This window comes from Telopea speciosissima, chromosome 10 (assembly GCF_018873765.1).
Source record: "Telopea speciosissima isolate NSW1024214 ecotype Mountain lineage chromosome 10, Tspe_v1, whole genome shotgun sequence".
NCBI classification, from domain to species: domain Eukaryota; kingdom Viridiplantae; phylum Streptophyta; class Magnoliopsida; order Proteales; family Proteaceae; genus Telopea; species Telopea speciosissima.
In genome coordinates this window covers 50,592,758-50,611,403 of record NC_057925.1, presented here as the reverse complement: position 1 = coordinate 50,611,403, position 18,646 = coordinate 50,592,758, and the positions used below count along the sequence as shown (strand labels likewise).

General features: G+C 40.6%; 1 protein-coding gene across 1 annotated transcript in view; it reads right to left on the bottom strand.

The window, feature by feature from the left end:
* LOC122642427 (phospholipid--sterol O-acyltransferase) overlaps positions 1-18,646 on the bottom strand; it is a 43,569-nt gene that overhangs the window by 7,921 nt on the left and 17,002 nt on the right. The window contains exons 6-12 of the mRNA XM_043835899.1: positions 18,101-18,314; positions 17,831-18,005; positions 14,274-14,373; positions 12,274-12,368; positions 12,053-12,104; positions 11,843-11,914; positions 632-800 (exon numbers count right to left, since the gene is read on the bottom strand). Coding sequence (XP_043691834.1) covers positions 632-800; positions 11,843-11,914; positions 12,053-12,104; positions 12,274-12,368; positions 14,274-14,373; positions 17,831-18,005; positions 18,101-18,314 — 877 coding nt within the window. The remainder of the gene's footprint in view (positions 1-631; positions 801-11,842; positions 11,915-12,052; positions 12,105-12,273; positions 12,369-14,273; positions 14,374-17,830; positions 18,006-18,100; positions 18,315-18,646) is intronic.

The following is an 18,646-nucleotide window of genomic DNA, read 5'->3' as shown; positions in this document are numbered from 1 at the left end:
ACGCAGCCTTACCCCTGCTTTCACAGAAAGGCTGTTTCCAGACTCAAACCCGTGACCACTTGGTCACAATGGAGCAACCTTTACCGTTGCACCAAGGTCCAAGGCCCACCCTCTTTTAATTTTAATTTCATTCTTTGTAGGCTAAAAATTGTTGTTGAACCCTAGTTCTAAATTAGGAGGGTAAACTCAATAAGGTGGGAAGGGTTTTCTTTGGCCCATTTACCCCCAAATTGGTTCTTTCCGCCTGACACTATTTATTATTCTTCTCAATCCATATAGCTTGTCTGGACCAAGAAAACTGTCCATAATGCTAACAGAAAAGGAATAGCATGCAATGCAAAGTACAGAAATTAATCGGAGGTTGCCATAGAAGTCCCACGGGTTACCACTGTATTAAACTTCTGAAGTGGAGGAGCTTTGCCAGAATGTTAAGAGCAGTCACATTTTTCATTCACTCTTGAAATGAATTTAGTACCAATTATTATTAAAGGAACCTAACATATCATGAATGACGCTGATGCCTACTGCTTGGACTTAAGGAGTGAGCATTTAAAGAGAGATTCTTTTGATGTGGAAGCACTCCAGTATTCCATGCATTCGTTAATGTAGATATAGATTATTGTCACCATACCTTTATCAACCTCCCAAACTGCTGTCCGCTTTCCTGGATTACTTTCAGAATCTTCGTAATAGGTTACATACTTAACCCGAGGAGCCCTCGTCATGTTTGGAACTACATCTGTATCATGATGATGCTCTACATTCAGGTGCACTTGTACATCAGATCCATCATGCTCTGACTGCAATTTTTCAGAAGAATAAGGAAAAGGCTAAATTCTAGTACAATGGTATCACGCTTCCTGGCCAAAATCTAAATTACAAAGCATAAAGGAGATGAATTGAACTTCTATAAGTGATAAAGCAAGTTACAAAATAATATGCAGTTAAAATATTTTAGAACAAGTATTCACCAAATCCTCAATTTAGAGTATAGCAGAAAACAGGTGTGATAGAAATGTTAAAAATTTTCTCAGACTATATTGTTTTGCCTATCTCTTCCTTTCTTTTCTTTCTTTTTAATTCTTTTCCCTCTCTTTGTACTGTTTATGGTGATTGATCATAGATTCTATTTGCAGTCCCATAATAGAACCTGTTTTCTTCTTTTACTATTCTATTTCATTGATCCCTAATATTCCAATATCCAAGAGGCAAGGGCAGAGCAGCGGGGGAGGTGAGGGGGGAAGGGGGGGGGGGGGAATGGGGGCGGTTATAGGAATAACTAGGTCTGCAAAATCAAAAATTAAATCCCAAAAGGCTTAGGAAACTTAGGTTCAGTTATAGGAATAACTTCCTTAGTTTCCAAGGCCAATATCAACCCAGTCTCCTTGCAAGTTTTGAGGAATTCCTGTTGTGGTAGGGCTAGCAGCTTCTTGTCTGTGTGGTGCCCTCTGTTGGACTGCTTCTGTTAACAAAACAGAAATAATGGAATTGCTTGAATGATCGATTAGATCAGCCAAGCTATGTATTTATAATATAAAGAGTTACAGGTAAAAGACAATAATGGCCCTAGCATAGCCGACACAGCTAGAAACATCAAAGAACATAAAAATAAAATAGTAAAAGACCAGAATACCCCCACGGGATTCTGGTGTACATTATTCAACAATCCCCCTCAAGTTGGAGCAAAAATATCACACATGCCCAACTTGACTAAATTAGGATGAAACATCCTTCCTGGCAGTCCCTTGGTGAATATATCAGCAAGCTGATCAGTAGACTTCACATAAGGAACACAAACAAGTCCTTCTTCTAACTTTTCCTTGATGAAATGCCTATCGACCTCAACATGCTTGGTGCGATCATGCTGTACCGGATTATGTGCAATGCTAATGGCAGCCTTGTTGTCACAATACAACATCATAGGAAGACGAATAGGAACTCCAAGATCCTGTAGCAAGCCTTTTAACTAGAGCAACTCATAAATGCCTTGTGCCATAGCACGAAATTCTGCCTCAGCACTTGAACGAGCCACCAAATTCTGCTTCTTGCTATGCCAAGTGACAAGGTTGTCACCCACAAAAGAACAGTACCCAGAAATAGACTTACGGTCTGGGGAACCAGCCCAATCAGCATCAGTATATGCCTCAATCCGTAGGTGACCATGAGGAGACAGGAGAATGCCTTTTCCAGGGGTTGACTTCAAGTAGTGAAGAATTCGAAAAACAACCTCCGTATGAGAAGTGTAAGGATCATGCATAAACTGACTGACAATACTTACAGCAACAGCAATGTCAGGACGAGTATGAGACAGATAAATCAACTTTCCCACTAGTCTTTGATATCTCCCTTGATCAACGGTTTCACCCTCCTTTTCCTTGAGACTAACATTAGCATCCATAGGAGTATCTGAAGGATGACAACCTAACAAGCCAGTTTCAGCCAGGAGGTCTAGGATATATTTCCTTTGGGAAAGAAAGATGCCCTTGGAAGATCTAGCAACCTCAATCCCAAAAAAATATCGTAGTTTCCTTAGATCCTTAATCTCGAATTCCTGTCCAAGAAAGGTCTTCAACCTGCTGATTTCAACGCAGTCATTGCCAGTAACTACAATATCATCAACGTAGACTATCAAAATAGTAAGTTTTTCACTGACCCTCTTTATAAAGAGAGTGTGATCTGCATTACTCTGCATGTAGCCCACTGAAATCATAGCTTTGTGAAACCGGCCAAACCATGCTCGAGGGGACTGTTTCAACCCATAAAGTGCACGTTTCAGTCTACACACTTTACCTCGATTGGTGTCACAAGAGAACCCTGGTGGAATGTCCATATACACTTCCAAATCAAGTTCTCCATTGAGAAAAGCATTTTTCACATCAAGCTGTTGTAAGTCCCATCCAAGATTGACTGCACAAGATAACAATACTCGGACTGTATTCAGCTTTGCAACAGGGGCAAAGGTCTCATGGTAATCAATCCCATATGTCTGAGTAAACCCTTTTGCCACGAGGCGTGCCTTATATCTATCCACGGTGCCATCCACCTTCTGTTTCACTACAAACACCCACTTACATCCAATAGTCCGTTTCCATGGTGGAAGAGTCATAAGCTCCCATGTGTTATTTTTTTTTCCAGGCGTCCATTTCTTCCATCATTGCTACCTTCCACTTTCCATCTGCAAAAGCCTCCTGCCCGTTTTGAGGAATACGAACAGAAGAAAGAGAAGAAACAAAAGCACGAAAAGATGGAGAAAGGGAATCATAAGAAACAACATGAGATATAGGATGTTGAGTGCAAGCCCTAACACCTTTGCGAACAGCAATAGGTAAGTCAAGAGAAGAAGTATTACCAGGTGGAGAAGTAGGTTCCGGATTCGGAGGTGGCAACTGGATGGGAACTTATGTCATGGTAGATTGAAGCTGCTTGGGTCTGGGTGTGCTCCTTGCATAAACCTTCAAATTTGACGCATCAATCCTCCACTGAAATTCACCAATGGTTTTTTGGACTGGAGTGATCTCCCCCTGAACAGAAATTTCGGTAATCTCCCACTGTGTAGGAATATCTCCCCTTGAAGTAGAGGGACAAATAGGAGTAGGAACAGCAGGAACAACAGGTGTAGGAACAGCTGGAGCAGTAGGAATAGACTCATCATATACATTCCTAAGAGGGGGTTCTATGGGCAACACATCTTCACTAAGACTCTCCCCCTGAAGAGGTAGGGACGAATAATAGGAGAGAGACTCATGAAAGATAGCATCCATACTAACCATGGTACAGCGGGCAGGAAGATAATAACATTTGTACCCCTTTTGGGTAGCAGAATAACCCAAGAAAATGCAACGGAGACTACGGGGCTCAAGTTTGCCAGGAGATCTAGTATCCCTAGCATACCACACACACCCAAAAACTTTGGGAGGAACAATAAAAAATGAAGAGCCATGTAAAAGCTCAACAGGGGACTTGCAATCAAGAACCCGAGTGGGCAGCCTATTTGATAAAAGCAATAAGGACAGCATCCCCCCAATAAAAGGAGGGAACATTCTAAGCAAACAAAAGTGCTCTAGCCACTTCTAAGAGATGGCAATTTTTTCTCTCAGCGACACCATTTTGGGCTGGAGTATCAACACAAGTAGTTTGGTGTAATATGTCATGGGCAGCAAGGTATTTTTGGAATTGACCTTCCATATACTCTTTCCCATTGTCACTTCTCAAGATTTTGAGAGGCATGAAATTGGGTCTGAACCATGCTGTGAAAATGCTGAAAACATGAAAAAACTTCACTTTTATTATGCATGAGGTAGACCCAAGTAAAACGAGAATGACAATCAATGAAAGTGACAAACCATCGATGTCCAGTAAGAGAAGGTATACGACTAGGACCCCACACATCAGTATGAATCAATTGAAATAAGGAAGAACTTCTTTTATTAGAAATAGGATAATTGGAACATGTCTGTTTGGCCAAGACACAAGCCTCACAAAAAAATTCTTCCTTATTACAATCTTTAAACAAAGCTGGAAATAAATGGGATAAGGTGCCTAAAGGAGGATGTCCTAATCTAGAATGCCACTGGTGCAGTTCAGAGGAAAAAGAAGATGGCTGACATAATTGGGAAGGCAATGCTTGTTGCTGTCCATCATCAAGAAAATACAATCCACCATGCACTCTACGCGATCCAATCATCTTCCCCGAGTCCAGTTCCTGAAAACACAACGAGTGGGAAAAAAATGTCACTTTGCAATTCAAATGTTTGGTAATACTACTAATAGAGAGAAGATTAGTAGTGAAGTTTGGAATGTGTAAAACAGAGGACAAGGAAAGGGAAGGGGAGCAACTGATGGACCCTTTACCAGAAACAAATGAGAGAGAACCATCAGCCACTCTAACTTTGTCCTTGACAGAAGTAGGGGAATGTGTATGAAAGAGGTTAGAAGAACCTATGATGTGATCAGTGGCACCGGAGTCTATAATCCAGGGAGTGGAGACAACAGATGCACAGTAACCAGCAAAGGAAATACCTGAACGGGCAAAGTGGGAACCTGATGGAGTGGAGTAACTGGCAGGCATAGATGTAGTAGATGCAGTGGAAGACTGTAACATACGCCGTAGAGCTTGGAACTCCTCCTGGGAGAAACTATTTTCAGCAGTGGGGGTTGTAGCTACACTTTCAGCGTGATTGGCTTTGTTTTTAGATTTAGCACGACCTCGTTTGGCCTCAAAATCAGTGGGCTTCCCATGTAGTTTCCAGCATTGAGCCTTAGTGTGATAAAGTTTGTTGCCATGGTCACACTTTACAGGTTCCTTTGCTGAAGCAGCAGAAGCCGAAGCAATATTTTCAAAGGGAGGAATAGAAGGGGAAGCAGTAGCAGCCTTTAAAGCTGATCTCTCAACCTTGGGGAAGGTCTCCCGACGTGTTTCCTCACTGTGAACATAAGAGAAGGTCTCCTCCAAAGTGGGGAAAGGAACCCTACCAAGAACTTGCACACGAATGGGATCATAATCATCATTAAGGCCAGCCAAGAAATCAGTTACCCGAAATTAGTCCACATAAGTCTGATATGCAATGATGTCGGCAACAATAGAAGGCTGAAATCTAGCATAGTGATCTAGTTGCTGCCATAAACTTTTAAGGGTAGCATAATATTTAGTGACCGACAACTCCTGTTGAGTAGTATTTTGGAGTGTTTTCCGGATCTCATAAACCTGTGCACTATTACCCAATCTGCCATAGGTTCCCTCGACAGCCGTCCATAACTGTGCAACAGTGTCAAGGAGAAGGTACTGACTAGAAATTTCAAGTTGCATAGAATTGAGAACAAAGGACATGACCATAGCATCATTGGCATTCCATCGGTTCCTAGCTGTACCCTCTTCAGTAGGCTGTTTAGTGGTGCCAGTAAGATGGCTAGTAAGGCCTCTGCCGGCCACAGTTAAAGAGAGTGATCTGGCCCACATGAGATAATTAGTTCCATCAAGTTTAATGGCAGCAGCATATGGAAGAAATTCAGTCCTGGACTGACCATCTCCTTCAGAAGTAGCCGTTGTAACATAAGAGTACGCCATAATGATGATAAATGTAGGGCAGAAATACCAGAAGAAGAAGCTGAATATTGGGTTTGATAACCCTTTCGGCAGCAGCAACACAAACAACCCTAACCCCCAAAATCGATAAGGTTCAGGGTTTTGAAAAAACCCTGAAAGAGGTGATCGATTAGGGTTAGAGGTCTTCAAAAAGCTCTGAAAAGGGCTGAGAATACTGTCGAGTGCTCTTTGTGGTTGGAGAAACACACCCTCCAAAAATCAGCAAGATCTGAAATCTGAAACCCCCAAATCGATAGGAGTCAGGGTTTTGAAAAACCCTGAAATAGAGAGCGATTGAGGGAAGATGGCTTCAATTGTGGATGTAGGGCTGCAGTAGGTGCTGTCCAAAGGTGCGAGAGAGGAACCTCCAAAGGTGAACAATCAATCTCCATGAATAATTAGATTTGATCTTCAAAGGGGAGGGCTTCCAAAAAATCACAGAAGAGAACAGGGCAGCAGCTATTGCAGATGAAAACCAAACTTGTATATCATTAATCGAGGTAATGTAGAGGGCAGCAGCTAGATCATCTGATCACCTCATTAGTGCTGCCCTTTAAGCAAAAAGAAAAACCAGAAAAAAAGGAGAAGAAGAAGCAAGGAGAAGGAGAAGAGGAGAAAAACGATGGAGGGGAGGGGGGGGGAATGTTTTGTAACCTAGATCAGAGAAATTGGCTCTGTTGCCATGTTAACAAAACAGAAATAATTGAATTGCTTGAACGATCGATTAGATCAGCCAAGCTGTGTATTTATAATATAAAGAGTTGCAAGTAAAAGACAATAATGGCCCTAGCATAGCCGACATAGCTAGAAACATCAAAGAACATAAAATTAAAGTAGTAAAAGACCAGAATACCCCCACGGTATTCTGGTGTACATTATTCAACAGCTTCCTTTTTTGCTTTCCTTCGCCAGTGGCACTTCTTTGCTTGCTGATCTTTGTTCAAGGTCTGTAGAATCTGTTCTCTTTGCCTGGGCAGATTGCAGCTTTGCTTTCTCAGCTGGTACATTGATGGGATTTAATACCATGGGTTTGCCATTTAAGTCAAAGAAGCACTGATTTTTCATGCCTCCTACTAGCACATTGTTGTCATACATCCATGGTCTTCCAAGTAACACATTGATCAATGTCATAGGTATGACATCGCACCAAACATTTTCTCGTAACCAGCTATCTTCAATGGAACGGAGCACTGCTGGTTTACCTCAAGAGTGTTTCCATTCAAGAGGGAAACCTTGTAGGGTTGAGGGTGCTTTTCCATCTTTAACTTAGCCTCTATGATAAAGGCTTGAGATACACCATTTATGCAGCTGCCGCTGTCCACAATGACTTGTGCCAAACATGGTCCACTAGTCATGTGGGTGTGAAAGATGCAATGCCGATGTCAATCATCTTTTTTGGACTCAACGACCATAATACGATATACCACATGTATTTCGCACATATCCTCGGTCTCTGCATCTTATTTATAGGTCTCTTCTTCAATGGTTACGTTGTCGGCGGTCCCATCATCTTGAGGGTCACAAAACTGAGCCTTCTCATTGGCCTCTACGAAAGCTATGATGGAGTTACCTATGCGACACAGCGGACAAAATTTGACAAAGTGTTCATAGACATTGCAATTATAGAACTTTTTCTCTCCTCTACCGGTCAGAGGGGGCTTACCTTTGTCTAAGGTTGGAAGTGTTGCTTGACCAGCAAAACCAGCAGGTTTGGTGGCTGGAAAGCTTCATCTACCATCTCCAGATTAAGGATTAAACCTCCGGACAGTAGTCTTGATTAAGTCTGCCGCTTATAGGGCTTTCTCAAAACAATCTTGCAAGTCACAAATGCTTGTAACCCCTATCTTATCAAGTATTTTAGGTTTCAACTCCAACCTAAAATGTGAGACAACGTGGTCATCCTCTTCACCCAAGCCGGTGGGAGAAACAAGTGTCAAACTAGTCCAAGTATTCCTCCACCAAAAGTGATCCTTGACATAGAGTATTGAGCTTGTCAAGTAGACGTCCTTCAAAGGTTTGCGAGGATGGCACTTGGAAGCAAGAAGTGTTGGACAGCATTGATTCAAAGGCCATAAGAGAGTATATTTTGTCAGGTTCTTTTTTCTTGTCGGGAGGTGAAGATGTGCTGGTTTGGACTCTCTCTAGTAATGGCTTGTTCTCTACCAAGGCGGTGTGGGATGTGGTGCGGGGTCAGTCGCCAACAGTCTCCTATGCGAAGTGGATATGGAATAGCACGCTCCTGGTGAAGATGGGCTTCTTTTCTTGGCAGCTGCTGAATGGAAGGATACCTATAGATGACTCTTTGATGGCAATAGGTATTCCACTTGCTCGAAATGTTGTTGCTGTGGTAGGCCCAAAGGGAGACTACGGACCACTGTCTTATTTCCGGAGGCACGGCGACTAGAGTGTGGGACCACTTCTCCAGTTTGTTTGACATCACTCTTCTTCCCACTCAGGATGCGAGGAGCAAGGTCTTACTCTGGCAGAGTTTAGCAGGTGGACATGGTCTTAGTGCTGTTATTACTGGGATTCTGCCATCCCTGATCATTTGGGAGCTACGGAGGGAGAGAAACTTCAGAAGACATGATGGCAGGAGGCGGACAGCCAACTCCATTATTGCTTTCATCAAAGCCTGGGTGAGGGAGTTGCCCTACCCGACCAAGGTAGGCACCCACGGATCTGCTAGGGAAACCTTGATCTTACAGTGTCTGGGTCTTGCAGCTCCCATCGTAAAGTGCAAACGGCCCATCCCAATACACTGGTGACCCCCCTTCTACTCGGTAAAGTTGAACATTGACGGAGCTTGTTCTGGTAACCCTGGCCTGGGTGGAGGAGGTGGGATCATTAGAGACAGGAATGGGAAAGCACTGGCAGCCTTCTCTAATTTTTATGGGCCGAGTACTAGCTCACTGGCGGAACTCAAGGCACTGAGGGATGGCCTAAGGTTGTGTAAGGATTTGGGGTTCACGGATGTTGTGATTAACTGTGACTCAGAGGCAACGGTTAGAGCAGTCAATCAGAGGAGGGGTAACTTATGGGAAGGATGGTATCACTACAAGGAGATTCATGAATTATTAGCTTGTACCCGGGCCAACATCACTTTTGCCTACCGGGAGAGCAACAGAGCGGCTGATTGGTTGGCCAAGCACTCTTGTCTTGCGATGACTTCTATTGTTTATCAACCGGAGAGCTTGCCGGGTGGTCCCTTTCAGGCCATTCTCCGTGAGGACAAGGCTGGCCTTCCTATCCTACGAAGCTAATGGCTTGGTTGTTTTTACTCTTGTATGGGGTGGCTGTTCATTGAGAGGTGTGATTTTGTCTTGGGAAGGGGTTAGGCGGAATGTCCCCCCCTGTATTTTTTATTATTTGCTCATCGATTTTAATAAAGGTTTAGGGGCCAACCCAGGTCCCAAGTAAAAAAAAAGAAAAAAGAAAAAAGGGAGACATTTTTCTTTTAGTTCTTCACGCATCTCCTCCAACGTAGTGGGTTCCCTACCTTGGCGTTACAAATTTGCCTCATGGTTGCACCACCATTCTCGTGTTGTTTCCACAAGCTTAGAGCAGGCCAACTTCATCTTTCTAGCTTCTAAAAGCTCAAACCAATCAAAGTAGTCATCTCAGAAACACAACCAACCATAGTTGTCAAGGCGTCGCCTAGGTGGGCGCCTTGGCGTCCACACGCCTTGACAACTAGGGTCGCCTAGGTGGGCACCTTGGTTGCTTTGGCTGCCTTGTTGGTGTTTCCTTGCATCCAGGTCCCCTCTAACGCCTCAGGTTGCCTGGACGGCATGACAACTATGCTACCAACCATAGAATACCTGGGGGTCGTGTTTGCCATTGTACTCATTCAACTCTAATTTTACTTTGCGAGTGACAACTGAGTCGTTGTGGTATGCCATGATCAAAGTATGATCGCTCATGCTACAGAGGAATATTTCTAAAAGCTGGTCGGTTCATGGTCTTAGTTTCGGCTTCTTCAACGACTGTTTCCGCAAGCCCTATCTACGTTGTGGAAAGTGCAATCGCCAAAGCCGGCTATTCAGAAAGCAAGGAGGTCTTTCTCTGATCCTCTATCTGCTACCGGCTCTGCTCAACAGGTGTTGTTGGCTGTGGATTGGACTAGTCCATCACTTTGAGGAGATATGGAATCAATGCGTTGTTCCATCATGTTCATATGATCAGTCAACTGTTTCAGCATGTCGATTACATGCAATGGACTTGGAACTCTATAAGGTATTTAAACTACCTCAGCCATGGCTCTGATACGAAATAATATTGTCTGGTCTAACCTTCCAATAAGTACAGAACCAGTCCAAGATAACAGGATCACAGCACCCAAAAGTGATTAGCTTTAAGAGAAATTTTCAGAACCCAAAATAGACTAGATGCTGCTGATTAGAGAAGTCTAAAACAAATTAAAGTTATTGAAAATAGGGGTACCGTAGGTCTGTTTTGACTGCAATAAATCAGTATTAACTTGGGTTCTGTTATCCCCAAACAATCAGCAATAAGTTGTTCTCTGATAACCCACAAAACAACAGTAACTAAATTGAAACAAACTAAATATACTCACTTAAAATCACAGAGAAAGAATAGAGGTAAACGATGGAAGAAGGATATGTCTTGAAGAGTCTTACCCAAAGCCTAGGCTAGTATCTCACCAACCACTCCCATCTCTCACCAGGAACAAAATCTCACTGCAGCTCTGTTTCTCACAGAAGAATTATAGAAACTCAATTTCATTCGAATTCTGATTTCAAATGCTTACAGGCAGCTCTTTTTATCAAGAAGTCGGGAGGGTTCTAGACCCTCGTTGGGGCTTCCTGCTAGAGTTAATGGCTTGTACATTTCCAAGGACTTAGTGACTCTTTTAAAAATATTTAATGAACATTACATTTTCAAGGTCTTTCACAACTAACAATGAAACTAACTTATTAACAGTCCCAAGACTTCACAACTTTAGAGGACTTGATACAACTAACTAATCAAATTCGTATGGGCCACTTATCCCTCATTAATCATATATGAGCTAGGCTCTTTACAATAGAAAACATAAAAATTCCCAGTCCATGACCCATATAACCTATTAGGCTACTTATTTAATCACTAGACTTTGATTTGGGCTTGTTACAGTGTGAATACTTCTGTCGGAACCTCTCTTGATCTACATCAGGGAGGAAAGGGGATGTCGGCTATATTTGAAAATCCAAATCAACTTTAGATAATAGTAGAACTCAGTCCCCATCAAACCTGAACTGGATTTGAACCAGATTCTAAACCAAACAGTTGACTAGTAAAACCTGCCTCTCCTCCCCACAAAGATAAATTCATGGGTTTGCCCCTGCCAAGAGCTAACCTACCTTGAACTTTTCCTCCTCCAAGCCTAGTTTACCTTGTTGTTCTTCTACATGCATCAAGACAGAGTATATGCTTCCTGAGTGGGTATCAAGACAGACTTGCAGTTCAGAATTAACAGCTTCTAATCTTTTTTACTTGAATTAATTACTGCAGCAGTTTCCATTACATATCTGTTGCTAACCTAAACTCGATGTCATAGTAGCAGCATAGTATTCTGTGCACTAACAAATTTTTCTATCACAATCATCCAATATCTAAAACCTAAAGCTTTCAAGAACGTCTGTGTGGAATCATGAGAAACATTTCCCTTGAACTTTTCATTTCATTTGGACCTATCCAATTATGTATACAATGCATGTATACTTGCATTCTATTGATATTATTTCTACTTTAGGAAGGTACCTGTGGAGCCCTCGTTATGTTCACTTTAGACCCCAGCCATGTTTTGCACCATGAGAGGGAGTGGTATGGCACCTGCAAAGACACTTCCTCTTTGAAGATAGAATGGACATGAATATAGGAAGCTAAGAGCAGGCAAAAAAGCCACAACAGGCATGTGAAAAGCATCTTTTACATTAAGACAACATTGCATGAACTATTTCTTGAGCATACCGTGTCATCCCCACTAGCATATCCAGGATTCCCATTAACTAGATTCCCTGACCTGATAAGAATAAAACAGAACACCCATATTAGAGTTCAAACTGTCTAAGACATGTTATATCAAACAGTAAATTATATCATACAGTAAATACCCATCCATTATAATTATCATCTGAGTTAAATTGGAATTTCCTTGAGTAATCAAAAGAGGGAAAGAATAATAGACTTGCCTTGAGAAAAGGGCTCCTTCAATTTCATAAACAATATCAGTTATGATCCAGTTATCAGGATATGGTTTGCCACTTGGTGCAAAATAGTAACCTACCTGTTTTCCCAATAGCCAGGATACAATAAATTTCCAATTAAATGCAAAACTATCATGAACAACCAAAACACACAAAATAGTTTCTGTTGTCCTCAAAAAGAAGATACAGTGCAAATCAATACTGGAGTTTATGAAGAATCATTAAAATGACATGGACGTCTTCGTAAATTTTTGAAATTAGATTTCAGCAACTATTCAGAGTTTCATCACGTCTTTAGTCTTTGCTGTTCAAATACCAATTAGTATCTTTGCATTTGATTGACTAAAAGAGTTCTCACTGAAATCACATTCAAATCATTATGATATCACTCTATAGCGTTCAGGAACATAAACAACAGTGATGTTTTAACATGACATTACATAGGAAACTTGCCTACTTAGGTATGGTGGCAGTCCAAAGTTTGGCAATGCATGTGAAGAAAGAAAGTTCTGAGTAAGATATTTTTTATGCATAATCGTCAAGAGACAATTGAACAGATATAAAGCAGGCAATTTCCCAACAATTGAATCAGCAAAAGTTAGCCATAAAGACACTAAGGAAATGTTAACAAGTATCTAACTAAACAAGAAAATAAATATATGGGTTTACTGTATCAATAAAGGAAAAACCAGTATGAACAGTGTTAGGAAGGACATACAACAATGCATATCAACACCCCCCACACATAGCTTTGCATGTGACACCAATACGTGGAACCGAGGATACATGGCGCAGGGGCACAACACACTCCCCCCCCCCCCCGGCACCTACCAGGGATTGAGCACCCAACCTCTTTGCTCTGATTCTATTTTACAACCACTTATCCAAAAATCTCAAGCTGTTAGGAAGGGCACACAACAATGTATATCAACAAACTCGTAACAGAGAAATGTGGTGCAATAGGACCCTAGGGCCCAGGAATTTTTTTCAAAAATATGAAAATTCTTTTTCCTTCGCTTTTTCCATCAGAGCCAAAAACGATGCATTAGAAAACTTGAAAGAGAGAATACAGATACAGTCTGACAAGGCTTGAGGAGATAAGGGATCCAGTGGAAAGCTAAAGAGAAAAAAATAGACTCACCGCCATGGCGCCATGACGACCATATTGCAACTTGCAACCCCTCCAACACAGCAGGACAAGAACCTCCCAGAAAAACCAGGCAACACCAACATACTGAAAATACCCAACACTGATAAATCCCCTTACCCAACCTCATGACCACCAAAAACTGAAAGTATCACCCAGTTAAAATAATTAAAAAGTTTGGACTTTGCAGCCCATGCCAAGCTGCCTTTAGGCCCTTGTCCTCTGTCCCTACCCCTTGACAAAGCCTAAGGTTGGCAACAGGTTTGGTTCAGCACACGTTTTGGGTACACTGAGCTCTAACCTCCAACCAGAACATACACAGTGCATGGCAAAATGAGGCAAGAAAGGGACTGGGTTGCACAAGGTGGAAAGACAGAAGGTAAGCTCTAGTATCAGTTCATGTTGTTTAAGCTAAAGGATCTGTACAATACTATGCACAAGAAGAAAAACAAGTCGAAGTGGATTCCATAGTACCTTATATATGACCCTATAAGGCTATAACACCAAAATGACATCAACAAGATCAGGAAAAAATAATCTAGACTAAAACAAGAGAGATCCATGTCCCATATTTACAAATATAAATAGATTAAAAACAAGCAACAAAAAGAAGAAAATGCTAAATTTGCTTTTCCCCCCTTTTCTAAAGGAACATTAGATTCCCAAAAGTACAGAAACATGTGCACTCGCACACACACACAGAATAATTCCCCAGTTTAGCATTTGTTGTAAGTGAACTTAAAAGTGAAAATATGGTAAATTAGGGCCCCTGAATATCTAAAATTGTCTTGATCACAACCAATAAAATAGTAATGCCATTCAAATAAAGAAGCTTTACTTCAGTCTTCAAATCTACTCCATATATACAAAATATGTTCTTCAGAGGAGGTCTATCCCAAGGCGTAAGTGGGTTCAACACTGGATCTCCTTGATACAACCTGGAACATAAAGTATTAGCAAGCATAAGATGGTACCCAAGTTTTGTACTTTTTTTTTTTTGGCAGATAGTTTGACAAGATTTATCCTAAAACTGAATGTTCAATAGGAGGTAAATACACCATAGACAAGAAATTTACAAAACGGAAAACCCCTTCTGCTCCACTCTATACAAGCTCATCTCATTGATAACAGTTATGGAATTTGACCTTAGCACATGAACTGAAACATTTGAAACATGAATATACAAACCATATATGATACATTGTGTGTTTGTGCGGGGAACAGTTATTGCATATATATAAGTCTGTCATGAGATTATGACACTTTGGGTCCAACTTATAAAATTCAGGTTTTTGAACATAGGGACGGAGAAAATTAATAAAGCAATATGTGAGTGACCCCTGACCATGAATTCTGTTAAAAAAAAATGTAAATGCACAGAACAATTTGCAAATAAGATCCAAGACCAGAAACACTTCCTAGTAGCTACTGGACTAATATGGAGGCATCTGTGTGTCGTCTATGGTAAATGAGTAAAGGAGAGCTGCCTTAATTCACTGACTGTGGTTTATTCATCATATATCATCATCAATTCATCATGTGATATTTCATAAAAGAAATTATCGGTAATATGACAACACCAATTGCTGCACAAAAAAATACAGTGACTAATGACAGCAATATGGATACATAAGGTGATGAGGTTGAAAACGTACACAATCATTATGGAATGGGTAAATGAGGAAGCATTTGATCCCGAGTGAACCCAGGATCAAAAGCAACGGGTGCATGTTTCTTATGCTATTATGGACAATTAATATATGGCTGTCTTGTTTTTTGAAAAGATAAGTAATATGCTATTTTATAGTTGAAATTTGGATTCACTTACCTATTATTTTTCACTTAATGTAGATTTAATAGACAAAAAAGAGTTTAAAGTTTCGAATGTTTAAAACTACTAGATAATATATCAATACATTAAAACAAGTTTCTAAACCTTTAAAAATATGATTTTCCATGAATAAGGAGCTTAATTAACACCCGCAGTCGAGGTCCCATTAATAACCCACTAGCCAAGAAGTCAAAAATATATCTCCTTCCTAAATAATAAGATTCCAAATCAACCATTGACATCATCTATCCCAGACTGAAGGGATAAATTGTCCCAGCTCAGACAGTTCAGGACAGTTTGAATGGTTCCATGCAGTTCTATTTGGTTCCCAGATAGCTACAGCTCAATAGAGAACTGAGAAAAATCAAAATTGCTTGACAATTGGAACAGTTCTATAATTCGATCTGGTCTAAAACACTGCTTCATCTGTGACCGGAAGGTTGGTTCCAAGATCTGTAAAGCTGTCATAGCCCAAGTGGCAGAGGACATATCTCTGAAGGCTGACTCTATTTGCCATATGTTGGTGCATATGGAAGTAAGGGCAAACGAAAGATTTTCACAACCAGATTCAAGGGTATTTGGGCATTTCAGCTTGGTTCCATTCTCTCTCAAATTGAGGAGGGGGGGGGGGGAAGATTGAGACACCAGGTCAAAATGGACAATTAAATAAGGAAGCAAAGTAATTTCCATCACCAACCCATAATTGACCATAACATGCTCAAATTGCATGATATTAGACTCATTGAAGAAGTAACTGAATTACTTTCCACTGGCACCAATATCATTTGATTGTTTACTACTAACCTTCTAGATTTGACTGTATTTACAGGACAGTTTAGTTGTGGACATATCTATCTTATGGCTTTTTCCCCTCTTTGGTGAAAATGGAACTATGCTTTGAACAATGGTGGCTTTTCCCATATCTTTGGGAGTTTAGAAGGAAAGAAAAGTGAAGGATTTTCAAATGGAGGAGACAGCTACCAAGACTGTCAGATAGACATGTTCCCTTATGTGACTATATACAGAGATTTCAGAGATCTGCCTTGTGAAGCTAAGTTATGATACGCAGGTTATAACCATTTAGAGGATAAGATTAGCAGTGGGGTGATTAAAAGTATAGAAGGGATTACAGCATTAAAAGACATAAACTATTCTCTCCAAGTCTGGTCAATTAAACCAAGAACCTGGTGGTGTTTGTTCATGTTTCTTATTAAATCTAGTTCTCACTGAACCAGACTGCGGTGCACGGGTTTTGTGATTTTCTGCATAAGCTGGCTTCAGATGAAATTGTCATTCACCTAGAGGCAAAGATCCACCAAGGATCTTGCTAATCTTATGAAGGTGGTGTTGACAGGGCTTTTTCATCTGGAGGTAGTGAGAAGCCAATGTAGAGTTGTTTTTGGGGTTCTTCGGTTCTTCCTGCATTCCACCATGCACCTTTCTCTTTTGTACCATACTTCTTCCTACAATAAATGCATCCTTGTAATTTATATTTTCTTATTAATTTTCCACTTACATGACTTCAATTAAGATTGACTATCATGCATCATGTTACAAGTGAACAAACAAACAACAAAAACTAGAAGACAAGAACCTACTGGTACAAAAAGAGAATTTTCAAACATCATGAATAAATAAAAGGGGAAAAGAACTGTCTGGGAGTGTGGCCTATGCCAGCACTCCCATGAGTCTGTCTCTCTCCTCCCCATTTGAAAAGACAGTTCTGCCCTTTGTTTTAAAGAGGAGAGAGATAGACACATGGAAGTGCTGGTGTGGGCCACACTCCCGGACAGAAAACTGCTTCCCTAAATAAAATAAACCACAAAATCAACACATGCTCTGCCAAGTTTTATTAACTCGAGTGATATTGAAAAACAGATAATTATTTTCAACAAAAATAAAACGCCATATCACCATAAGCACAATTAGAGCTGACTTGGGAGTTTGCCCGATCAATAACAAGCTCCGAGAGAGTCGTTTGAGGTGGTATGGTTATGTTCAACGGAGGCCTAGGGATGTCCCAGTAAGGAGGAGTGATATGATTCCGATTGAAGGAGCTAAAAGAGCTAGGGGCAGGCCTAAAATGACCATAGGAGAAGTTGTGAGGAAGGACATGCATAGTCTAGGTCTTGTACCAAGTATGACATCGGACAGAGCCTATTGGAGAGCAAGGATCCATGTAGCAGATCCCATTTAGCGGAGATTCTCCTGACCTGTTGTGCCTCTTTCCTCTTACTTTCATATTTCATTTTTTTTTTATCTTCCATCTTTCATTTGTCATTTCCTCATTTTTCATTTCTCATCTCATTACCATCCCTCTTTCCATCTCTACATTCCCTTTTTTTTTGTTTAGACCTCTGTTTTCTCTACTTTGTTTTGTTTGGATTCATGTAGCCAACCTGATTTTGTTTTTTGTTGTTGTTATCACCATAAGCACAATTAGAGAAAATTCCTTGTGTCAAAAATACAGAGTTAGAAACAGTCCTGCCCCAATGTCAGAATGCCAAAGCATTAAAACCCATGATTCTTTATGTAATAAGTGAATTAAAAAGGATGATACTCACTTTTCTAATTGATACAAAAGCCTTTTGCTGTCTGGATCATAATCCTCTATTGCTTTGAAGAAGGTTCCATCAGATATTTCCCTAGCAGAAAATGACAACTGAGTAGGGAGGCCACATTCCATGCTAGACAGGTTAGCCGGTGACATTTCTAAAAGTGACGGGTAGGCTTCAGCACCTGCAAATGTGAGACAGTCTACAGGAGCTTCATAGAACACAGGTGAAAAATTTATCGTCACCAAATGAGAAATGCTTAAGGCTCTAGACCTGCACCTTGTGTTGAAGGGATCTCAATATTTATAATATCAGTCGGCCATCCAGAGTAATTTAACCGAAACTCCATCTCATCACAATGATATGTGTGTTGGCCCATCCCTTTTCCCTCAAAGAAACGTTTCCAATATATATTATCTGTCCTACAATACTTTGAGAATGGCATCATCCATAATGAAGAACCAAATGAATTGAACATCAACCTCGCTGTTCCCTGATATCTTGCCACAAGTAAATGATAACCATGTCTTAATTTAACTGATTACCAAATATGATCCATAAATCTCCAATTTTCCAACAAGTTAGCATATAATTAGTCTAATCCACATTTAATACATCAAACTACATGCATCAACTATTAAAAGTAATGAGTCAAAAAGATATCATCACAAGAACACCAAATTCACCTAGCATGAGAACCATACTTTAGGGTTTGTTCAATTTTTAATAAATAACAAGTAATTAAAACCAGAGGGTACGACAAAGCCATGCAACTGTGGATATCTTCAGTCATGGTCTCATACTATCCCACAACATTTAACAGAG